The following is a 26,201-nucleotide window of genomic DNA, read 5'->3' on the forward strand; positions in this document are numbered from 1 at the left end:
GATATGTAATGGTAAGAGACCCCATAACAGTGGTAAATCTGTTTATAACATACCCACAATTATTTAAAATCTACAATGTTAAAATCAATAAAAGTAATTCTATTATTCCGTTGATTTCTCGCTTTGTTTTTACGATCACTTATGCCATTGGGTTTAAAAAGGTTTACATAATTCTCTTACAAAGATCGTTGACTTCAAAAAAGTATTTTTATTTCAAGAGGGGTTCCACTTCGTCGCGGTGACGAATGATAATTTGCTAATGTAAGGAGCCTCGCTTTTGTTGATCTGGATTCCCTAATCGCATGATTACATAGAGCACCGACGAATAGATGTTTTTCGCGTAAAGTTCGCAAGGTGCTTTGTTGGGGTGAATATACACCTATCCTAGAAATTAGTCTATCAAATTCTGAATCCTTTCCTATTGGTTCCTTTGTTCGTCGGTGTGAGGTGGAATGACCCCTAATTACATGGGAGTAAAATCTGAAATGTCAAGTCTCCTGAAACCATGCTGAATATGAAGAAATTTATAATATTTTGATATTGATGTAAGGATATCAACTTGTAGCCTACTATTCGATTCCTTTAAAACGTGTAGTTGTAAAATCAACAGCATATATATCAGTTGACTGATGTATGCTCGTCCATAGATCTTTACACTGCGAAAGAGAGTTGCACATGGCAATACTAGCCAATAAATATGAGCTATATAAGTTTACTCTGACTGTAATTCCGCTCCGGATTGTACCTCGACATTCCACTCCGCTGCGGCAGTGGGAAAGAGTCCTTAAAAAAATAGGTGAAATTGCTAAAACTATCACAAGCAAACAGAGTGTTATACAGCTTTTACAGGAATTGGGCTGGGAGCTGCTGGAGACTTGGAGGTTACGTGCTGAATAAGATTGCTTGAGATACTTAAAACAGTCATAGCGGCAAAGAGAATACCATTTTAGAAGCTCTCTATTTTTCGAAGTCCGACAGAAGCGGTAAAATAAGATACATGTTTTACTGAGCGGATAGGTGAAGGAATTCGTTTTTCCTCCGAGCAGTAACAGGCTTATAGATATATTATAAGTGGGACCAGTAGACATACATCCAGCGCGCTCTATCTTTTTTTGTTATCGGCTGGAGTCCCAACGTCCTCTGCCACGCGCCTATTGTGGTGACTTGCGAGGTAATATGTAAATGAAATTAGAAAGTGACGTTTTTCGAGGTAGGATCTTAAATCTTAGCGAAAATACTAAAAACAGTTGACAATTTTAAATGAAAAGGATGGCATGTGCCATACACATTCGCCGTAATTTAGATACAGGTATGCAAGCATAACATAAATTCCGCGTAATTATAACACCTCATCGCCTTAAAATGGTCTAGTAGTGAAAAAATTTGTATGCTTCCCTGAAAGCGCTTGTTTCTTGGCTGTCCTTATACAATGCTTTTTTTTATAACTATAGATTGAGATAATAGTCGGTTTTCTTCGTGTAATTCTTTGTGATCGTGGCGTATTGTGTCAATCTGATGCTTTCTCATTGGTACAAAAAACAATTATGCGAGTACTAAAGACCTTGGGTTTATGTTCAAACTGCAATTCTATTCGTCCCTTTGCAGCGCAATATTGTTATATTGACTATCAGTTTTGATACCGTAGGGAAAAACGTATTAATCAAGGTAAAAGGAACAGGTAAAGAAGGATGTGAAAGAGAAGAAATAAGTAGGTGTGAATAGATTAGCTGATACGAGAATTGATTGGATAGCTGCGTCTAACCAATCTTAGATTGCTGATTAGTGATGATGAAAAGGAATTCATGTCATTATACTAGGCTTCTTAGGTGTAATTTCATGCATTCTAATGCGAATAAAATAAAGTTGTTGAAATGTTTACTCATTTCATTATAATATTACTGAGAGAAGTATGTTTAGCTGGAAATAGCGATGGTAAAAATATTAGTTATATAACATCGTAATTTTTTTGTATTTAAATTAACGTTGAAATTGCATAATTCTGGCAACAAGGGCAAGTACTCCCTTGTCCACAATATAGAAGAGTAGTAGTTTCTTGTCGGTAATTTATTGCGATACTATCGTCATAGAAATATCAAACTGTGTTCATAATTTATCTGAATTTTGTAGAAAGAGCTTAAGCCCTTGTTGAGCACCAGCTTTCATAATTTCTCAATTCATTCAGGTGGTGTTGGGGAATTAGTGCAATGCATTATTAGTAGCGAATCCTTGCCACAACAGCGGCCAGCTGTATCCTGGAGAGTAGACAATCATAGCGCTTCTATGTCGTGCGGGTCATCCTCATCCAATAGCTAGCAATAAAATGCGAGAAGTACTTATCGTTTCGAGTTGTTTATTGTCGGCGGAATCTCCTTAGTGAGGTTTGCGCAGCGAAGAAATGAAATTTCGGAAACCAACCATTCCAAATATGCTTCATCGACTTATGTCCATCAAATTTTCTGTCCGCGATTTATCTCTCTGGAGATTGCATTTGAAATGAAGCATTTTTAGTCGGGGGCTCTTCGGACGATTCTTGTCAAATCAAATATTGATTAACACGTGAATACCTTTATTCGTTTCGTCTAAAACTAAGGCAATGTTTTATTTTAAGTAACTTGATAAAAATGAAACTGACGCCCACTTTATGATTTATTAAGGTCTGTTTACACGTTATATTAACACGTACGAGTTAATGTCTGTTTGCATGAATGATTTTTGTGGACCGAAACGGAACGTGTAGGAATGCATAAACCGAATTAGAGCAGGTTTTATTTTCTGTACATGCATTCGCACGAGTTAGGTGTTTAAACGGTGCATTTTGGTGTTAATTCACGCGTTCAAACATTTAGGCATTAAATTGTACGGGTTAATGTACCGTGTAAACAGGCCTTTAGTGAATGAATGCTGTGTATGCAGTCAGATTTCGTTACTTACTTGATAATAAGGGTGAAGGATTTCGAAATTCGGTGCAACACATGGATGATGAGGAACAAATGGGTCTGCCGTGTTAGTAATGAGAAATCGCTAAGAAGAGCAGGAGAGAGGAGAAACATCGTGAACTCATTAAGAAGAAGGCGGAACAGCCTAATCGGCCATATCTTGAGGCTTGATGAAAACAATCGTTGAGGGAAAATTGGATGGCAAAAACGGAAAACGAAGACCCTGAATATAATAGATATATGCGAGTAAAGAAGGGTGTGTCAGAGAAGAAATGCGGAGATGTGAAAAGATTAGCTAATAGGAGGATCGGGTGGAAAGCTCTTTCAAACCACTCTTAGGATTGTTGACCAGTCATGATGATGACGTGATGAGATGATAATGGAGCCTGAAAGAATAAATAAACGAAATGGGGTTAACTTAAAATGCTTCAGAATTGATTTATACACATCACCTATGCTATTATTGCCTTTTTACCTCGATCGATGTCGGTAATTGCCTTTGTAAGTCTCGCAGACTGGTAGTGTCTACGAGTGGAATGGTCCTTCTATGTATATATTTTTTATTTATTGTGTTTATATGCATAATCCATCATTCATACACTCGAGGCCATTAGCGTAAACATTCATCAATATAAATTCACAAAATGGGAAAGAAGAGTTAAACATTAGGTCCACTTATCTTCCTACTCCCTCACATCGGACGAAATATTCGCTTTGGATAAAGGCTTATCTTTCTCACCTACACCCATTGTCGATCATGCTCGTTAGTGACGCTATCTATTGATGGTTTAAATGGAAATTCTTTTGGGAGACACTCAGTCCTCACCAACGGCCTCGAGGCTGCCGCAAACCGTGGAGGCCCTCTCTCAAAATTAAGTGCCGCGAACGCATTAGGTGCAGCAGTAGGATGTAGTTGTTGGAGACACAAGAAGAGATGCGGAGCTGAGCAAAACGCGACTTTGGATGCCCAGCATGGTAAGACAATAAGAGGTGGCCAGCAATAAAGGCAACCATCACTGTGAGACTTGTACACGAAAAACTAAGTAATAGAGCAAATTAGGCTAGTTTATTTCGATGCTTGGATCGCCTCACCATCTACTGGGTTACCTGCTGCATACAGACATGGGTTCGAATATATCAAGGGGCTCTCCTACACTGCCTTCCTTTCTTAGCTGGCTTCTATCATATCTCTGATTTGATGCATTTATCAATGGTATGGGTGTGAACCTATTACAATGGTATAATTGGGAATTTTTTCTGCGATTTCTTCGCAAACAGATTGGGATACTTTTAGATAATTTTTTAAGGAAAACAAATATTTTTTTCCAGGTTTTCTCTTTCATTGTCATGATTTCCAATATTTTCATTGAATTATTATTTCTTAGGATTTCACATGCTCTCACTCTCAGACATTTTCGCTTATATTCAGCCTTCGCATTTTTTCAGATAGCTATTACATAGAATTTTACACGTAAGAAGTGTCTAAAAATTTTAATTTTGATATTTTCCAGATTTTCACGGTCAATTGTTTTGTTTTCTGTAAGTAACTGCAAAGAACTTCCATGTCTACCATATTTCGTGACTCTCGATTATTTGTGATAATTTATAATGAATTTGAATTCCCAGCTGAGTGAGGCAACAAGAGGTGGCAACAAATAAAGGCAACCATCACTGTGCAAGTTGTACTCGAAACTATGCAATGAAGCAAGTTAGGCCAGTTTATTTTGATGCTCGGTCGCCTCGCCATCTAGCTGGTTACGTGGGGGGTTGCATTTTTTCTGGTAGTCATCGTACGCTCCACATATTATCAAACAGCCTATCACAATACTCACCCCTGACAAACTTATTCACTATGAATCGACCAAATTGTTAGAAAACCATCCCAACCTTGTGCGATTCCCTATGCGTAAGCGCTGGAATGGAGAAGTGAACAGCTACTGCGGAGAAATTTCTCGCTGGTCGCCTATGCCAATGAGTGTGTAATGACGAAATTAGACTGTGCCGAGGGAATGGCTCGAGATATAATTATTTTTGTTTTGTGAATACATCGGAAATTGCCAAAATTTAACGCACAGCTCTGAAAATTTTGTTTCTTATCCATCGAAAACATGCGGAGCAAGGAAATAGTATTACTGTTGCAATGTGCCTCATTGGCTTTATATTAAGCTATGTTAAACATATTGTCAGTGAGGTAAATTGGAGAAGATTATGTTTGGAAACGTGGTGACGTAGGAGTGACCCACAAATGCAGACTGATTTGCGACTGTGGAGACCGTAGTCTGTGGTGGCGACCGACCCAAGAGGATGGCAAATCCACAGGTGGGCGATTCCAGTTTCTGAGGGATGGGGGATGCCTCACTGTGCATTTCGTGAGTTGGTGGTGGAAGGCCATTTTCTAACCCACAGTCCTTCGTGCACTTATCCATTATTTCAACTCCTGGATAAAGTGACGTCAGCAAGTACTGTGTTCGCGAATGAAGGGGGCACGAATATTTCAATCGAGACTGCTCCTGTCGACCTCTAGATGTTTTCTCACCCACCATTTAAATGGGTTCATGAAAGTCGTCATTTGCGTCGCTGACGGGCAGAGCGATTCGAATTAACCCTTTCTAACCCAGAGTTGTTTCTGGGAAAAATCAAATCTCAAGATTTTTCATTTTGGAAACTTGAAATTGTTACGCTCAATGATAATTATCCTGGAAGCTAAATATTTCGTCATTACAATTTACGCTACAAAATAATATTTAGTTTAGATATATCCTAAATAGAGCTGATAGTTAAAATATTATTGATGTTGCTTAGAAGCAACATTGGGTCATAATGGGTGAAATGAAGAAATAAGCTATAGTTAATATTTTCAACCGAAATTTGTATTCGCGATGATGTGATCTATCAAATTAAAACTTTTCAATACTTTACGATTAAATATAGTATGTAATGAATATTTATGAAAATGGACTCTCTCTTCATCGCCGCGTTGTAGACATTTTTGAAAAATAATTAAAAAGTGAGCGAAGCGGAAGGAAAAATCAAGCAACAACGGGACGCATCGGCGTCTCCTCTATGCAGTCTTCTTGTGAGTGGCGAGGGCAGCAAGTTAGTGCTCCCTTCAACCAAATCCCTCCCATGATCCAGAAATGAAGGGCCAAGTCTGTTTTCAAATTAAATCAAGTTTCAAGTTGGAAGTTCTCTATCCTCCTGTCACCATAACCATATTTTATACAGATTAATATTGCCAAATATTGCTGTCTGAGAAGTATTTTCCTTAAATATATGACGCGTCCCGTCATATTGATTTCACTGAGCAATCCGTCTTTGACATGTGCTCCATTAATTTCCGTTAGCCCCTCTCAGCGCTAGCCAACGATGGAACGGGGGAAGAAGTATACACGGCTGCAGGCGTCGTTGACTCTCTGTGCGTAAGAAAGAAGGAATGACAGAGGGAGTTTTTTTCCCATTTGCATTTTGCGTTCCTTAGTTCTTTCCCCTTCATTTTTCTCGGCCAGAATGCTCTGCTTTGCATCGGAGTTTTTGGAATTGTTGAGAATTCAGAGCACTCTGGTCAAAGATGTGATGGTATGGAGTAAAATAAAATGCTCTCCGAAATGCAAAACACCCTTCTACTCCATTTTCTTATTCTTCCGTTCGATTTTTTTGACTTAAGCAGTCTGAGTTTGAAAGATGGATACCTCCAGTTCCATCGGTCTTTTTACGGCTTGGACTTATAACTCAATCAAAACTAACGCTATCTTCTTGATATTTTCAGGGTATACGGAGTACACCTTATTCAACATTTGACCGTATCTCAAATTTGAAGATTTTACCCCTGAATTTCCTCAGATGAAAATGTTTCTTACATAAAAAACGGAAAATGTTCACAATACTGCATGAACTCTGAATGTCATGATTATAACGTAAAGCCAATATCACGCGATCATTTTTCCGTCCCTCTGGGTGATAGCTATCCAGTGATAGCTTTCCAGAAACCAAAAGAGTGATCTCTCTACCTCATCTTTTTCTGAATCGCGCATTCATTCCGCCGTCCCTTCTTCCATCTCTGTTTTCGTCATTTTTGCGTCATTTCCGATTTCCTTTGTTCGTAGGTGCATGTCCTGCAACATGAAAGATCTATTCACTCGGTTAATTTGAGTATATCTGTATTTGGGAGCGCCACTATGGATAATTTACATCTGCGTTGACTGATATTGGCTGCTGCTGACTATTTACACCTCGATATGTGCTGGCGTGCTTAATGCTTACAACTCTTCATTCCATTAAATGCCAAACGTACGCGTTACGATCGGTGTTAACTGCCGTGCGTTCTGATTCGCTGAAAGACGGTGCTTTCTAGAAATCTACGTTCCGCGAGATGGGAAAAGGATTTAAATTCCCATCCCTGTAGCCGTCATTGAAAATGATCACTTATCAAATGATCAGCTATCGCTCGAATGGGATGGCAAAAACGATCGTTTGTTGATTGCGTAAGTTTAAATTGAGTAGTACGTCACAAAAAAACACTATCGGTCGAGAGGGAGGGTTGCGTTCCACTTAATCTCCTCTGTTAGTACGACTTAGTTTCGACGACAAGCAATCGCACTCAGCATTTCCCGAGAGGAACACGAGCATATACGTAGATATCTGCGAATTCGTGCAAGGGCTGGTAATAATCGGCGACCGACCAAGAGCTCTGATCACTCGCAAGGTGGATCACCAAGCGATAGCAATAATACTGGCAGGATTTTTATAGAACCCTGTATTTAGCGCGGAAGTAGCTGTTAATGACATTCATAACCTTGTCAACTGCCTTTCAACCTTTGGCCTGTCTGCGTGTAGTAATTGCTGCTTAATTCAAAGCCTTTTCCCGGCTGGGAAATGCATTATCAGTTCATAAAATAATTTACGTGGGAGGTATTATTATTATTATTATAGCACTTAAGTTTGCGAATAATTTGTCTTTCTTTATTTAAACAATAGGAAGGGAGATAGTGTGGTTGATGAATGGTTATCAATGATGGGTGGAGTACATATTTGCACAAATTTTGTAAGAATTGCAAAAAATGTTTGGCGTATAAAAGCCTTGTATGCATTAGAATTTTCACCGCTTTGTGATTCGCTCTTCATCAGGAAATAGAGGTTGAAAGTCTTATGTTGTATCTTGCGCTCAGAAAAAAGATCTCCGCGCAAGTAAGACTCAATCAAACTAATTCCGCTGCTTTGGTAAACTTCGCGTGCTGAAATCCCCTTTGTGTTATTACGGTAATTATAGAGCGTTCTGAGCATCCAGTTTTCTCTTCAGGTTATTAAGATATGTAGTGTTTCAGTAAGATATGGGGGTGCAAGATAATATCCGTGGTAATATTAATGGTATATTTAATGGGGCCGTAATAAGTATCTTGTCAATGTACGATATCATAATCAAATGAACGCCACATACATTTTTTCCGACTTTGAATTATTATTATTGGCCTGGGTTATTATGAACATATGAGACCAGCGGTTGAAATTTGTGTGCTTGAAAGAAGCTATTTTCACATATATTTTCGGTAACGGAAAAAAACACGCTGCAGCCCTTCGTTGTAAATAGGGAGTTTTGGCTAATCGTGAGAATTAATGGAGCGATTAAAAACGACGGAAATACGAAAAGCGACTGTCGAAGAAAAAACTGGTCTTGAAAATACTAGCTCGAGAAGGAAAAGTCGTGGAGAGACAAGAACGAAGACAAGGGAGTGAAAGTTATCTCCGTTTAAATTTCCTTAAGTGAGCATCACCAAATGTTTGAAAGTTAAGGGGAAAATAGACGAAAAATGTGTGATTACTGTCTCTTACGTTCTCAGTGAATCAAACATTCTTGTAGATCCGTGACAGCCGCACAAGGAAATCGAACTGTCTTCGTTAACATCAACCCGTCTGGGCTTAATTATTTGGGTAGTTAAAAAATTCAAGTTGCAAACTTTGAACCTGGATTTGGGCAAATAAAATCTTTTTGCGGAGAAAAAAATCTTCAAAAACTTCGTCTAATGCGAAAATGCCCCTGAAAATTGCTTTTTTACAACATTGCAATTCCTTGTAAACCACAATAATACTTGGGGGGTTTTCCTTTTCTAATGAGGTGAAGACGGTTTGCCAAATTTGGTCGAAATCGGTGGCCCCAAGGGGCATATACCTGGTCGAATTTGGGTGGAATGAACCATTTGTCTTTTTTGCGGAAGTAAATAAAACACTTTTGTCCTTTCTTTAGAAATTCACCGGACTTCTGTGCCTACCTTCTCCAGGTCTCTGGGATACGTGAACTGCTACGGCGAGCTACTGCTAATTGAGATTATCATTAACTCCACCCTCAAAGTAAATAATTGCTTTGATAGAAATATATTCTCGGTCCAGATTGATTAAACTGGAGTATTAGAACTTTCGATGAACTAACCCCATTTCTATCGATTATTAATAGCATTCGTGTGTCAGTTTCACGAGAAAAAATTAAACAATAACTTCGTAACGTGTCATAGGTTTTCATTTGCGACCAGGGCTTCATCTACTCCCAAGTCATTATTAAGGCAATGAGAAGTTACTAGTTTCAAGATCTTTAGATTGCCTGCGTCCAACTTGATCGCTCTAAACGACCGGAATTATCCGCAACTTATCAAAGCGCTTCGAAGGACGCATCACTCTTACAATATCGGCCTTTTTTTCGTCTCCTAGTACTTGTGTATAAATTTACCCTCTATGCATCTTGAAAATTTCAGCGAATACAGAGTAGGCCCTTGTCAGAATAGGTATTTAAAAATCACTCTTCAGTATTTTTTTTTGGAGTTGACATTATTATAATCGAGATACTTACTCTAATCATTTTGGTCACTCGACGCACCCTGAAAATATAAAATGTGACAGTTCAAGTTTATAAATACGTAAGAAAATGACTGTTTTAATGGGGTTATCCATCCCATTAAGATAAAAAAGTGATCGTCACACGCTTACTTTTGCTTACTATCCTTGAAGAAATGTTTACGTAGCCGTGTCATAAATCATTGCTTCGATTATCAGTACAATTTTACAGGACGTAGGCTTTATATGCATACAAACATTAGTGGATAGGGTAATGTAGTGGAGATTTGTGCGAAACCAATATGGGGATTGTTGAACAGTGATGATAATGACCCCATGTGGCAGATGGTATTGAATCTCTAGAACTTAAAACCTTAAAAGCACGGAGAAGGAAGATTCCTCAGTGGCTGAAGTAGAGCACACCGTGCGAAAGAACTACGAAGGTAGGATCCAGCTGTATTATCCTTGAATCTCACTACGCGGCGCGCAGGGCGACCGATCTCCACGTGTGCATCCACTGCTTTAAGCGGGAGAAGAACGCGAGGTACTCCGGGTTCGATTCCCCCCACCCGCCTGTCGGTGAAGCGAGCGCCTTCAGGGAGACCGTGGCGGCGCGACGAAGCTTCCTCCCAAGGGGGCGCTTGCCTGGCGCCACCCCTCGCTCAGGGGATGCGACTCGAGCGCCAGTGACCCGAAGCGGAGGCGAAGGGCAACTGCGCTATGCGGCGTTTGCGGCTGCGTCGGCGCGTGCACGCGAGCGAGATATGTGCCCACGAATATCACGAGAGAGGATTCTTCAGTCGTTCGCTAAACGTGTTGTCACCCACCACGCGTTCAAATGAATTTACAGTCGTCACCGCTCCTGTCGCTTACGAGCTGAGCGATCCGGATATCATGTAGATAGAACCAGTGTTGGTAAAAGTACTGAGGAAAAGTAATTGACCTCAAGCACAGCTACTTCGCACAAAAAGTAATCAGTTACGTGTACGAATTACTGATTTTGAAAAGTAATCAATAAAATTACAGTTACAATTACTGCTTTTAAGATATACCACTCTAGAGACCACGTGGCAACTGTCGAATATTGCAGTAAAGGTGTGGAATAATGTAGTCGTGGAAATTTCTAATTACGATATCACTTACGATACATACAATTATAACTGGTGTAACAACACAAGGGGTGTCATATTTTCTGCCCATCATAAATAGGCTACAAGATAAGAGTGGCTGAACCTAAACAAGCTAATTATGGTACTTATTGATTGCAAACATTATCGTTACTAGTAAGCCGATTACTTTTACTCGAATAAAATCAGCTGATTCGGGCGTTACTTGGTGGAACGATGAAATATTCATGGTGAAACAAAACTCAGTACTATTCCACAAACTTTTATTTTAACACTTTTATTTTCGACCTTTATACCGTCATTATCAAGACTGACAATAATGACGGTATAAACGTCGAAACTAGTAGACTGTTAAAATATAAGTTTGTGGAATAGTACTGAGTTTTGATTCACCATGAATACTTTTACTCGATTACTAACGAACTCTAGAAATAAGCCTAAGTCAAGGGCTGTCAACCATAATGTATATCAGTGATGATGTCATCTGTCAAATCCATAAAATTTCACCGTCATTCTTCGCAGTGTAAGAATTATATTGTAGACATTGATTGTAAAGGTATTGATCTGCACTTACCGCCGCCCGGTGGATATTTTTGAAAACTGGTTAAAATGCGCTTAACCATAATAATCAGGCTTCAACGGGACGCATTGGCGCCTCTTCCTTGTATTCCCTTGTATGCGCCATTCACAATCTACTCATTCAATTTTATTTTTAACCCTTTCGCAAAAAGTAACCATCAAAATATCTATCTCAGAATCACACCTAATTTTATCCACTAACCCTTTTCTCTCAAAAAAGGACGGCTTGAGTTGTCATGTCAAATGTTGCATTTATTATTAATATTTTTTACTGGAGGACGTTCATGATCGCTAACAACGGGGAAAACCTGCGTGTATGTTAAAATCCTCTATTCTCACCTGTTCTACTCGTCCCTTCTCGTATTCTCAGGGTACTAGCTCTTCTTTTCTGTCTCTAGAGGGACATTTGGCACCCAAATACCTTCTTACCCGAACTGGTCCCTCCCTCAAAGCATTTTAATGGGCCACATTCCAGAGCCATGGACCAAGAAAATTTCTTCCAATTATTTTCTATCATCTCTAGTAGTATCACCTCAATTGGGTGCACATTAGGGTGCCTCGTTTTGCCACTTTTTTTAAGGAGCGAATTGTAATACCCGGCAAAAGTTGCGTACCCGGGTGGGTATCACAGGTATTATTTTTTTTTAATCGGTTAATATCTTCTGTTCGCCATTTTGTCTTGAAATTAAGGAAATTTTTAGCCAAAAACGTTAAAAATGTAAATAATTTTAATTAAGTTTTAGAAAGCACTATTTTTTTCTAGTGGGATATAAAATTGGTTCCTTGATATTTTAAACCGAATATGTGCACTGCACATTAATAGATATAGTTAGGTTTTTTGTTGAATAAAACAGAAAATTCCAAAACCTAACTTAATACTCGTATATTTTTAATCCACGCATACTACAACATTTGAGTCGCTGCTTACAATTTTCAGTCATGCATCACCTAATTACCGGAAATCTCCCCTTGTAAAATCGAAAAAAAGGTCAGGATTTAAGGGTTAAGATTATAAGGGTCTTCTTCTACCTTCTCTGCACAAAAGAGGGTCTGGTCTCATTCGAGTATTTTCCGAAAACGCTGGAGTGCTTGCGATCTAGCTGCTGGAGCTGAAGGGTTTAGCGATCATTAGGGGAACTGAGATAAGCTAAGCCCTCGGCTGTTCGGGAATTTCGTTGTAAATACCACTTGTGTTGTGAGTTGATGAGGACTAATTCTGACCTGTGGAGGTGATGGAATTAAAAGTCTCAGAGATTATAGCGGCCGCTGCCCGGGACTTAGCGTGAAGAGGCTGTATAGAGGAGGCCACGGCCCGTCCCGTAGAATGTTATTTTCCATTCCTCTCTGAGTGCATTTTAATCGGTTTTCAAAAATGCCCACAGACTCGCTATGAGTGCAAAGCGATCCATTTATTTTCAGTATTTGCACTATAGTATTTTTCCGCGCGAGGAATGGCATTGAAAAGTTATAGTATGTGAAGTAAAGATACTTTTCACTTTCCCACATAAATATTTATTTAAAAAAAGGAGTCCACTTGTTTCACTGCACTTCAGAATATATGAATTTGAAATGAAATGAATTTGCACTTTTATGGTACAAGAGGATGGCTCTGTGAGCCAAAACGAGCCGTACGCATTAAATACTTGTGGAAAAGTGCAAATCCATTTTATTTCAATATGTCGAACTTCGTGAAAAATTAAAAAGCAGGAGCAATTTCCACAATTTTAAATTTATTGGTACCACCAGTTTCGCTTTACAGCATCATCAGGACCTGATAGGACCTGATGATGCTGTAAAGCGAAACTGGTGGTACCAATAAATTTAAAATTGTGGAAATTGCTCCTGCTTTTTCATTTTTCATTATGTCACGTTTCCACTCCATCTCGCCTGAAACCTCAGATTATATGTCGAAATTCTACTATATAACGCCAGAATAAGTTGAACATATAGGAATTTGGTTGGATATATATTTTTCAAATTAAAATATCTGTTAACAGCCCTAATTATAGGTTATTTCTCCGCGAAATTTGGATCGCTTTGCCTATCAGCGGCATGAGTGGCGAAAACTCAATTTAATGCGCGGCTGCTGACAACCCATTTAGTGGCTGACTTGAGAATCCGCTTTTGCGAGATTGGTGCTTTTAAATTTGAGGAACGAAAAGGCTTCTCGGACGGACCTTGCTCGCGTATTTATGTGTGTGTAAGTGGACAGGATTATAATGATTCTGAGCTGAGAAACGCTCTCTCGTAAATCCCTCTAATATTTGTTTCTACTACTCTGTCCATGTAGTGGTTGGAAGATGATAGATAACTCGTTTAGCGTTCCAAATGATTCAAATTTAACCATACCGCCCCACGCGTGACCGTCCTTACCAGAAATACATCTACATTCTTCCTTGCAAACCACCTCTGGGGTGGGAGGCAGGGGATGAATATTATATCTTCATCGTGCTCTCGTCTACATGTGTGTGCTACCACATATGTACGCGCAATTACGTTGCAGCTGTGAGCTCTCACGAAGCTCATTAGTCATTCTGCTTCCCCATAGAGTACTTTGGCCCCGCTGAAAATGCATCACCAAATTAGGGTATACAAGATTTCTACGTACGAATCTACTGGTTAATACTATGGGGAATAATAAGTAAAAAATAACTGTGCTAATATTATGTCTAACGAAAGGTAATTTTTCATCTCGCGATTAATGTTGTTGTGGTTTTTTATCGCTTTTGGGAAGAATCCATTTCTGAAAATTTACGTTCTCGAATATATTTCTCTGATTTAAGTGCCCATCGCCCAATCTATTGTGGTAATCAGTGTCTCTAAAATTATCTTTGATTTCGCCTCCAAAAGTGGCTAGAATGAATTATTTCATATCAAGCTAAAGTTCATGGACCAATGAGGGAAAGCGTAAGGTGTCGTGGCGGTCACGTACGCATCAATTAACTCCGCTGCGGCTGCGCTAACCCAGCCAACACGTTACTAGGTTACCCGCGTCAGCTAACTCGGGTTACTATTCCAAATTCTGAATATACCACACGGTACTTGACCTTTTACAAGGATGCTGGCGAATTCGGGATTTCCTGGACATATCCTAGAACTCTCGATCGTCGTCCTTGCCTACAAAGGATAGTTTTAGGTTATTGTTATGCTCATCAGGGGCGCAGCTAGTAATTAAGGCTGGGGGGGTTTAGATGCAACTGATACCGGAGTGTGTGAGGGTATGGAATACCCACCAGGATAAGCGGTAGGTAGGTAGATTAATAAATTGCGGAATTTTGAGATAAATGGTTCAAAATGGTGAGTTTTACGGCCCTCTGAGGGATATTTTATTATTACTTACACTATTCTATTAGTAATATCAATCCAATTAAGTAAAATGTATTAAGATTAAAAATTTATCTGAGCTCTGGGGGGTGGGGGGGGGGGTTGATCCCCCAAACCCCCTCCCTCGCTGCGCCACTGATGTTCATATGGAAAACCTTGTTGTTCGCAGAAGAAAATGGAAACGTTGTTGTAAAAAAATTGCGATCTCACTGCATACGTCAGTCTGTTTTGGTCGACGGCTGCCAGTTCCTAAAGCGAGTAAGATTGAAACTAAGACCGCATCAAGGATGAGGACAAGCATACCAGCTAGAATGCCAGCGATGACGCAGGATTTCATGTATGTCCACATGCTACCCGCGTTGAAGATATCTCAGTACTGAGTCCTACCGGACGTTTGTTATGTCGTTTTTTTCGGAGGAAAAACGAATGAATGTACCTATCCAGTCAGAAAATTATGTTATCTCTTATTTTATTTTTTCTATCCAGAAACATGGCGAGGTTCTAAGATTTTTTCCGTGTCGCTCTTAAATATATCTGTTCTTAATAACTCAATCTATCTAAGCCTAGTACGTAGCCTCCGTGGCTCAAGCAGCTCCCATCATAGACCATATAAAAGTTGTGTGACGCTCTCTGTTGGCTCGTAGCATGCACTATTAGGTATCCAACGTAGTCTGAATCTCTCGATACTTGGCATTGCATATGTCCTATACTAATTAGTGTTCTCGGATTTGTGCAAGTTTAAGGATCTTTTGAATCAGGCTTTATCGAGATTGGATCTAATTGTCATGCGGAACGATTGGGGCGGTGTGGTGGTTACAGTTCGGCTACCAACTCAGTGGGTCCCGGTTCATTTCCCGGCGGTGGCGGAGATTTTTCAAAGGCTGGCTCCCTGCTTGAGTGCTCTGCATTTCAAGTGCAGTACTCCGTCCGTCGAATGGGACGTGAAGCCGTGATCCCCTTGGCGCCGTTCGTTAAGGGCAGGTAAATGTCGACGCCAGGTTGCTCTCCATCCTTCCTTCCCGGCCCTTCCCACATAGTGCAAATGACCTTAGCCGTCGATCGCCTCCAAATACCATGCCACGCGAAATGTTTCCCCGATCATCGCTTCCCGGCTTATGAAGATCGTCGTGGAAATGGGGCAATAGCCTAGTGTGGATGAGATATTTTTGGGGAGCTAATTTACCCCCTTCCGCAATCGGTTTGTGTGAAATGGGTTCGCTATTCCCTCATCGATTGTGTGTATGTGTGTAGGGGAGACACTTGTTGTGCCATTTCGATCGCGATGATGAGTTGCTGAGAGGGGGGAAGTGCAGTTTCGGCGTCCAGCCAATGGCGGCGCCTCTTCGTGTTGTGCTCGGGCGCCAACAGGTGGCCGATGTGTCGTCGCTATGGAGACGAGGGTTGCGTTTGGAGTCGACCGTTTTCCCAGACCGGAAGTCCTACACACGTACTAGGAATTGAAACACTATTCTGAATAATTATCGATTTGATTTTGTTCGGAACGAATGTCGTGGAAGATGGCGCAGGAATCTTTACTATTCTCCTCACAGGAAATTATTTGATTATTTTGTTACCGAACGCATTCGTGGCACTGAATCAAACGCCTTGCGAAAAATATTAAAATTAACGATGCTCCAAATAGTCTCGGTAAGCAATTCAAAATAACACACAGTTGAGTATTTTCAAGTTCTATTTTTTTCGGGCGTCCAATCCAGGAAGAAAAAAGTATCGATCAAAATTAGGCTTTTCTCTCTGTCCCGGACAATAGCTGTCGTTTTCAGCCTTCCCAGTACGAATTGCTTCCGTGTAGTTCTGCGAATCCCGCTTCTGAAATAGGCGCTACGTATTGGTCCCCGTAATCCATCAGTGGTTCATTGGGCGCTCTGACTGAATAGTCGAGAAGGATATTTTGAGAGACCTTTCGTGCTACAGCAGATTGGGAAATGAACGCAAAATCAGGAAAATTCGAAAACGGAGAGGCTCAGATATGCATTCATTCGATAACGATAAAAGACATTGATGTTAAGTAATGGTAAACAGTTATTTTTTAGCTTTAATTTTTATGCAATAATTTAGTTGACTAGTTATTTGTTCACTTGTTATTGAAATTGGCCAAGTAATTAATGAGAAAATGCTGAGAAGAGTGGGAGAAAAGAGAAGTGTACTAAAAACCTTAAGTAGAAGACGGGACAACTTAGTTGGCCACATTACGAGTCATGATGACCTGATGAAAACAATTGTAGAAGAACAGGTGGAAGGGAAAATGGGCAAAGAACGGACCCGAATGAGCTACATGGGACAGATTATAAAAGATGTAAAAGAGAAGAAATTCGTCGCTATGGAAAGGCTAGCGAATAAGAGAGAGGAACGGAGAGCTTCGTCAAATTATGGAAGGATTGTTGACTTATGCTGATGATGACCGAATAGTATGCCCCGTATTAAATGTTCGAATTAATTTTTCTTTGGAGCCCTAAGTAAGCAGTGCATATCTATCTGGAACGAAGTACTGTCGTATGTAGTGGAATGAATGAAATGAGAGCTAACCCCTGCCACGTAACTACGCAAGCAATAGGGTAGTTTCCTTCATCAAAGGAAACGAAAGGCATTGATTGCTATTCGTTACCCACCATTAGGTTTTTCATAATATACAAATTATTTGGTTTTAGAAATCCCAGTTTAAAAGAATGGCGGTGGTCAATTTTAACCTCATTTGAAAAAGGCCAGATTATCGCCCATGCGATTCCTCTCCACGTGACGTCACAGAGACCAAGTTTCTACACGAGAGGATAGGAGTTTTACATGGTCTGAGATTACCAATGCATGCCTGAGTCACAGAGCTCAGGGAAACATCTCTTAATAATCACTTATTAAAATTGTCTAAGGTCGGAAAGTTTCCTTCGTTTGATAAGGTAGCAATAATCCATATTTAAGCCAAGCGCTACCTGCTAGCAGGGTACTCTGCTACCTGCTAGCAGCCTGCGTCGTATCAGCGCTCGAGCCTCGCCTCAAGATCACCTCACAGGGCGGCAGCGGGAACCAGAAATACGTCACACGGACTTTTCCCATCATTCCTACTTACCTGTCGCGTTTTCGCGCGCTTAAAAATTTTCACTTTTCATTTAATCGCGAAAAATAGACATGGTCATTCGAAAATCTAAGAGCGTGAAATGCGTACTCCAGGAGTAATAATCTTTCGATTTAGGCAATAAAAAATAATAGGAAACCTATTGCTATAGCCCCTACTGTAGCTGAGTACATCTCGGAGAAAAATACTTACCCTCTGTCTCTCACCCTAGGGAAGGCTCGAAGGGTTTTGTTTGGATTCAGATGAATAGGGTAGTTCCCAGTTTTTTTCTTTCCTCGATCGAAAATTTATAATTTTGGTTCAATTGACTGTATTCCTTTTTAAATCGAAGTTCAAAATGCTTTCTATTCCAAACGAAAATCTTGAGCCGCCCGAAAAACACGTGGCTCTTTCAGAGATTTAAGGAAACCACCCCCCCCAATGAAAGCTATCACGTTAGAGACTGTTTGTTGCCATTACTCTGCGTGGAGAAATAGAACGTCAATCACACTGACCAGTTATATCGCGATGCGAGGGGAAGGCCCAGATTGCTTGCTAAGCGGAACGAAGCGGGCGAAATATGGACAGCCCAAAATACTCCTGGGTGATAATCAATGGGACTGCATAGAGGAGGCCCCAATCGCTACCTCGGAAGCTTGTTTCATGCTCCCTTTTCGCGAACTTTTTTTTATCGGTTTTCAATAATGTCCGCAACGCGGTGAAGAGTGCAGCGCAATCCATTTATTCTCAAATTTGCAGTAAATTATTTACATGAATAGGAAAAACATTGAAAAATTTTGAATTCGATAGATCATATCATCTCCAGGCACTTAGCCGGAGGGGGGCACTCAAGGACTTTAGGCCCCCCCCCCTCGCTCCCGAATTTTTTTTCTCTTGCGGCGACTATCCACGACTCATATGCTGGCTGCTGAGGATCTAGTAGCCAGGAGCTAGTGGCGAAGCCAGGAATTTCGCTCGGGGAGGGGGGTCCAAAACCAGGGGAAAATAAAAAAAGCAGGGTAATAAGTAACTAATTTTAACACTTTTCATAGTCGAAAAAACTTCATTTGTTAAAAAAATATTTTGTAAATTCATGATTTTTCAATATTTTGTTTTCTTGTAAGAAGAAAAATGATTGTGTAGTCATATTTCGGCGGGGGGAGGAGTCCGGACCCCCCGGACCTCCCCCTGGCTGCGTCACTGCCAGGGGCACCCACTCTGACACTCCATTTTTCGATGTAGTTGCATTTCATTATGTCTGCCAATAACTAACGATGACATTAACTTTCAGAATTCAATTTAATCGAATTAATGAGCTGATTTAACGAAATTTATGGTTTTCCGTTGCGTGCGAATCGACAAAAATATCACTATCGGCGGCCCGAACACTACCTAACAGCCTCCCGAAACAAATTTCTGGCTAGGTTCCTGATCATCTCGAGTATAAGTATCGGGTGAAAGTCATTTAGCGTTGAATGAATTGAAAATTTTCACTTATGATAGTTAAATCAATTTTATGAGAGGACTAGTTTTGATGTGCAATCATTTTTTCGAAGTTTGTCGTATTATTAAATTGTTGGAATGAGTGGAAAATCGCAGTTGCTCCAACAGTACATGTATGATGAAACAATTCCTCCATTTCGAAATTCGTAAATTATGTTCGGTTAACTCATTCAGTGCCTCAACCCGAAGGTTGGTTTGAGTAAGTGAGGGATTTGTCACCCCAAATCAATCCAAAGGCGTGTGAATTTCACACATTCAGGGTAGGGAAGGCAGTTCCTTTCCATGGGCCCCCTTGCACTCCGAGGATATAGTCTAGGGGTGTCCGAAGACTTCACTCGGGATCACAACCCGGGACCCCTCAACCTAATAGGCTACCACGCTCACCTAAATTCAGAACGAACACACTTGGTGATCGCTGAATTGGTGTCTAAAGGCCTGTTAACCCGGTAAATTTACTCGCACGAGTTAATGTTTGAATGCGAGAATGTACTTAAACTTGTACGGATGCATGTACAGAAAATAGATCCTGTTCTAATTTGATTCATGCATTACTACATTTTCCGTTCCTGTCTACCAAAACCGTACATGAAATGAGACATTGACTCGTACATGTTAATGCATCTTGTTAACAGTCCTTAAGTCTTTTTATCTCAGAAGCGCAAAAATCCACTGTATATTTATAGATTTTCAATGTTTTATGGTGTTTATGTAACGAAAGATTACCAATTGCCGCTACAACTTTTGCACTTTATGCCAAGATGGTGTGCCCCGTACCATAGAGTAAGTATACCTTGAGGGCTCACCGCACGTACAAAAATCGTATATATTTTTGATGCTGTTCTGGAAGAATTAACTAGATGGCGAGGAAGATTTTTTTAGCAATTTTTTGAATTTGCTCGTCCCACAAGCCTGAAAATATATTCTGAAGCAGAAAGGGTCGCTCTGTTTAGTGGTGACAATAGTTTGTCGATTTTGTTCATAACAATTGTTATAAAAAATATTTCCTTGAATTTCGGCTAGTAACTTGGCCTTTCCGAGTTTATACTCCTAATTTAGTTGCCGACAGATTGTTCTTAGTATTAATTTGAACCTTGCAGGAAAAGTATATTGTACATTTTTTCCATGTATATACTTTCTCTATGCCCGTACATACCAGCATCGTTGTCTTACTCAGGAGCATTCCAAATCTGCCGCGTGGATATCATTGGATGGATGTCATTGCGGGGATGAAGAAGCTATGGAAGGATAGCCGTGTTTTACGGTCGTGATTGACTGCTGATGGAGGGGTCCTGGGTTCAAATTCAAGCTGAAGCCTTCGTACATCCCCAAAAAAATCTCCGAAGTGCGAGTTGACTCAGGGAAAGGAGCTGCCCCCCGACCCTGAGTGTGTGATATTCACTCGCCCGTGTCTTAATTCGGGGTGAGCTCTACCCTCACCTATAAAAGCCAACTTTCGAGTTAGATCACTGAGTAAATAGAAGAATAAGCTTATTGAAATAAAAGTTAGTTGCACTTTTCCACAGTTATTTTATGCGTGCGACGTGTTTACTGTACGTCCGTTTCCCATCCCTTCCTCAAACTTGTCAAATCGTCCCCCACCCCTTCCTCAAAGGAATACATGTGATGCTATCATGTACTACAATTTCTTGTATTGCTCAGTGAGGCGGGACGCGTCGAACGCATTGAATAATTTTGGAAAAGTGCAACTACCTTTTGTTTCAATTTGTCGAACTTCCGCTGTATCACGCCTGAGTCGGTTGCACTTATCGGATAGTAAGCACCAGATGCGGATTCTTGAACTCTCATCGGGATTAAAGCGGTCTGAAAGGACGAGTACCGGGTTTCCCTCCCCCGCTTGGGGTAAACGCCGGTCGCCGTCCGTCATCGCCGCCGAGTGGTTAGGGGGCGGGGTGGAACGCATCGTTCGGTCTGCGCTGCGTCTTTATTTTTAGAAGGGTTTCGGAGGAGGGAGGGTGCAGTTCAATTATAGATGTAGGCACTTACAGGCGGATGCATGGGCGGGTGATTAGATGGATGGAATTAGTCAATGCAATAGCAGGCCAAGAGCAAAGTTAAAACACAAGCTTGAATTGTTGCGTAGCAGAGTAACCAGAGATCCACTGGGTAAAGGAAGGAATCGGGTTTTGAGGGGCGCTGGCGAATCCTACCAAAAGATGAATGTTCTTATCGCCGAAAATAGAAGTAAGGAAAGAATTCCAGACTCCAGAGGCGTGTGACGCTTGTAGTCCTGGGCAAGCTCCTCATAAAAAAACGGTTTGATGCTCAGCAGTGGCGGATTAGGGAAGGGGAGCGTCCGCCCCCTCGTAATTATTGGGAAATTGAAAAGACGGCTGTCAATAAGTTGGGTTTTTCATGGAAATTTATGTGTCAACAGCTAAAATATAATGTTCCAAAATAATTGACGAATGATTAAGAATAATTGATGTTTTCGCTTATGAGACTTTAGATTTATCATCGTTGAGAGGTATTGCATACCACCATAGCGTTCCAGAAAGTGACGAGCCAAAAAAAAAAAAAACTACCCTAATCCGCCCCTGACGTTAGGAACAGTATTTTCCGCTAGCAACGCTTCCGCTGTTTACATGATCTCGATTGTGAGGCCCCTGGTTTTGCCCGCATCTGAAGATTAGGCCGTCTGACCACTCTCCACTTCCCCGAGCCATAACCTTATCCTATTCGCGTCCCTTTCACATCCATTATTCGCGGACAACAAATTCGAGGAGGCCTTCTTCTTAGAGGTCTGTAATTGGAAGCGCTACGCCCGGATTCCAGCGTGAGGGAGAAATCCCGACGCTCATCGCTGTATGTCTCACGAGTAATTCCCCAGTGCTGGCACGATCGCCTCTCGCCGAATTCGGGTGCAACACTGATGAGTGAGCGATATTCGTGTGGCGAGAGCCGCATGATTGAAGGGTGACCGACAAGCAACCCACAGAGGCCATTGGGTTGATGAGGGTTGAATCGTTTTCTGGCAGTATAGCCGAGGGGTATACATAGAGGAGGAGCCTGTCTGTCCCATGGAAGCTTAATTTCTATAGCCACTTCGGGCGCATTATAATCAGTTTTCAAAAATGTCCACAGCATGGCGATGAGTGGAGAGCGATCCATTCATTTTCAATGTTTGCCATGTACCTAATATTAAAAATCACGAGGAATATCATCGAAAAGTTATAAATATAATGATCTCATCATTACTAATATAAATGTTAGTTAACAGTCAAGTATACCGCGACTGGCTACGGTGATAACTTTACGGAGTCAGCCGCAATGCACAAATTGAGCGAAAATTCCACAGAGAAAAATCATTCGCAATTTTCGCACAAATCAATTAACAGCCCTGATTATAGCTTATTTCTCCGTGCAATTCGGACCGTTTTGCTCCACAGTGACGCGAGAGGCGACTTTATAAAACCATTTAAATGCGCGGTGGGTGATTACAATATAGAGGGCGTCTGGAGAATCCTCTATTTTAATATTCGTGAGAATAGCTTTCGGAAAATCCCTTCTTAGCGTTTTACAACCCCACGTACTCTTGCCTCCCCCTGTCACATAAACAACTGTTATTGAGGTCGGTTGAGGTTGAGAGCCGATAGCTCGATTTGGAAAACACGGGCCGCGTGCCTTAATCTTTTAAGTACTGCTAAACTACCTACTACTCACTAATTTACAAGTACAGGCACGTAGCCTGGCATTTGCTTCGGGAGATGCTTGTGTGGTATGCGGGTTGCCTAAAATGCTAGTTTTTTTATTCACACATTATGGAAATGCATAATTGTCATTAAATAGGCTATTTATTCCGTTTTCTTAATGCTTTAGTCAACTTTATTCGTTCGTTTTTAGCGAAGTGGACGAAGTTATCATGGCTTGGACTCTGTAAGCGTTTTTACCTGAATTCCGCATTATTTATCGAAAAAATTTCAACTGAATGGCTAGAATCATCGATATTTTTTTTAAAGTGATCGGTGGCAGATATTCTGAAATGTAACCGTGTGTGACTCGGAAAAGCAATCGTCAGAGGGTAGGTGCCCTCTTGAGGACTCCTTAGCAAAAGTATCGCTGGCGGTCGCCTCAAGCGGCCACAAAAAAATTCGGAGAGGGTGGAAGCCCCCGAACCTCCCTCCACCACAGGCCAGGTATTTAATCGCGGTGGATTCTGTGGTGGTATTTTATCTTTCTCGGCAAGTATTAGTTTTCTCCGTTCTTGAGTCATTTTTCCTGATTTTGTGGTCATCGTGTGTACTACACAGCTTAGGCTCGAGGCGAGCAGTCGGTGGTTCGGGTGCGATGGCTCAGATACGTGGTCGGGGGCCGCCGCCGTACGACCAATTGGGGAATATCGACCGGTGGAGGAGCACGCGCGCTGCCCCGTGGACAACGGAGGAAGCAGGAGGCCGCGACCCAGTTGCGTCCGCCCGGGACACCCCCTCTGTTGCGATTGTGGCTGAGCAGCCGTCGTGCGCACTCCAGTCTCTCATGACAACGTCTCTTCGACTAGCAGCATCACATCACTATGACAATTGTTGACAAAGAACCTATTCATAAATTGGCTGCGATATCTCTCGGATGAATCGATGAATAAATACTTATGCGTTAGAGATTCTTTTTTATGGCTGAATTATTTGCGTCGCAAAATATAAGTGCGCGGAAGTATGTATGGAGGCCTTGTTAGAATGCTGTCCGTGAGCAGCGAGAGAGATGTCTTGATCGAAATATTGCGATGGGGGTCACCCGCCCTTCTCTCCTCCCCCTCCCCCACCCTTGCGCGCGCGGCCCGGGCGTCACTCCCCTCCTATATCGATCGCGCACCATCTGGCGGCCGCGAGGGGAAGCAGGCGGCGCGGCAGAAGGGCGCAGACGGTCGCTCGGACAAGGCGGCGCGGCGCGGCGGGGGCCACGGATGCAGGCCGTGCGCTCGGCAGCGGCCGGGCTGCTCCACCGACTTTTACACTGCTGCCACCTCCAGCCTCCTGTGAGTGAGTCTACTGCCTATACAGCTGCATTGCATTGGTCTCATGACAAGGTTCCTATTGACGCCCATTATGACGTTCAATACCTATTTTGAGTGTTATCCCAATGAAACAGTTGACTTCCCCTGCATATCGGAGGAGAATAAAGGAAATAGTAATCTAATAATTAAAAGCTGGACTTCATAGCGTCGTTAATAAAAAACGGCAAGAGGTCAAAATCATTTTTCTCGTATAAATAACGTGGTAGCTGTTAGAACCATGTCTGACCAATGCAGCGACTTGCCACCTCGAAACCAGTTTCTCTCCCGCCCGACACCTCCCACTGTCTTCCCTCCAGTCCTCCCCAAGAGTCCTCTCGGGTATCCGTCCGGGTGACGTTTCTCGCTGCCGTAGGGCCTCTCGTCGTGACCCCGTTCTAGTTCGTGACGGGACTACGGCACCGAGGTCGATTCCCATTCCGGTGTTCTCGTAAGGAACCTCGAGTCTTTAAAGCATCTTCCCTTGTTGCGCGGCGAGTGAATGGGGGCCCTCGACCGTAATGGGGAATCTCACCCGGCGGGGCACCCGAGATAGAGAGGCCCGTGGTCGCCCACCGGAGTGGTCCCTGGGACAGCTGCGACGAGGTCACGCGGCGCGAGAATTCCTGCCCGTTATTCCGCGCGGCGACGGCGGCTCTGCGTCGTCTCTCGATTAGCATCCGTCCCACGCCAGCCCACACATTCATTCATTCGCTCGCGAGTGATTCGGTTTGTTGTGTTTCTCGCGTGCGACGCCATGCTTGTTGACGTGTGCTCATTGTTGAACCTTTTTCCGTTTCAGCGGAGGAGCGGCGGCCGGGTGTCCATCGAGAGGGAGCAGAGTGTTATCCTCATCCGCGTCACCGGTGAGTACTCGTTTGTTTGTTTGCATCGTCTCGGGACCACGCGTCTTCGCCAGTGCATGCTCCCGATGACAGGTCTGATCGTGCTGTCATTTGAATCCCTCGCCAAATTTGAAGGCAGGCGATAAACCCCAATAATTGGACACTCAGGTTTCCCAAACTCTCATTCGATGAACCTGACGTATTTATGTTGCGTTGATGACATTTACCAATGGTCTTTCGTACTCTGTTGTGGTTCTGTGGCATTTGTGTTGGCAGAAAACGAAGAGAAGTGCAGCTTATGCGGGAGGTGGATGTTAAGTATGCGACAGAAATCGTTTTGGAACACAGGATGTCCTGTCATCTTTCGTTGACACCTCTTTCCATGGCCAAAGTATTCCGATTTGAATTTTGGCTACGATTCAAGTTTTCATTCTTACATCCTTCGTAGCGATTAGCACGTGCTTACTTATGGTCTTGGCCTCTTGAATATTGTCCTCGTATGTCAGGTTTACGTGTTGGCCTAAATATAAAAAAATCGGACCTTCCGTCTGGCGTCAACCCTCTGAGTATAAACAAGAGCGCTTAAGACGGCTTTGCGCGGTAACCATAAGCCGAGGCCATCATTGTACTCCCCAACTTAAGTATTACTATGTGAAATGGAAAAACGTTTGCTAGTAAAATATTTTTGAACGTACTTTTATTTAAATCTTGGAACCTATCCTTCTTAGCGAGCATTCAAACTTTGAGAAATAAAATTTCCAATCGAAATAAACAACACACTAACAATCGACGTAGAAGGTCGTAGTGGGCCTGTCCACGTGTTCTGGGATCTTGCCATTTTTATCTAGATCACATTCGCAGATACCGACAATCGCTCATGTTGTATATTTACTATTAACCGTCCGCGATGCCTCCCCCTCCGAGGGATTGGTATCAACCCCGTGGACAGCAAACGCTTCCATTGACACCTCCTACGCAACCCAATTGGCCCTCGGCCCT

At 41.9% G+C, this 26,201-nt stretch overlaps 1 protein-coding gene across 2 annotated transcripts in view; it reads left to right on the forward strand.

Annotated features, from left to right (window-relative positions):
• LOC124158848 (cGMP-specific 3',5'-cyclic phosphodiesterase-like) overlaps nucleotides 1-26,201 on the forward strand; it is a 68,418-nt gene that overhangs the window by 15,068 nt on the left and 27,149 nt on the right. Inside the window, exons 1-2 of one of the 2 annotated variants that reach the window (XM_046534225.1) lie at nucleotides 24,057-24,342; nucleotides 25,160-25,223. In XM_046534225.1, the coding sequence (XP_046390181.1) occupies nucleotides 24,091-24,342; nucleotides 25,160-25,223 (316 nt within the window). In that variant the 5' untranslated portion in view covers nucleotides 24,057-24,090. Of the gene's footprint in view, nucleotides 1-24,056; nucleotides 24,343-25,159; nucleotides 25,224-26,201 lie in introns of those variants that run through there. The other variant, XM_046534224.1, reaches the window with a different exon arrangement.

The sequence above is a fragment of the Ischnura elegans genome, chromosome 5, assembly GCF_921293095.1.
Source record: "Ischnura elegans chromosome 5, ioIscEleg1.1, whole genome shotgun sequence".
In the NCBI taxonomy this organism is placed as follows: Eukaryota; Metazoa; Arthropoda; class Insecta; order Odonata; family Coenagrionidae; genus Ischnura; species Ischnura elegans.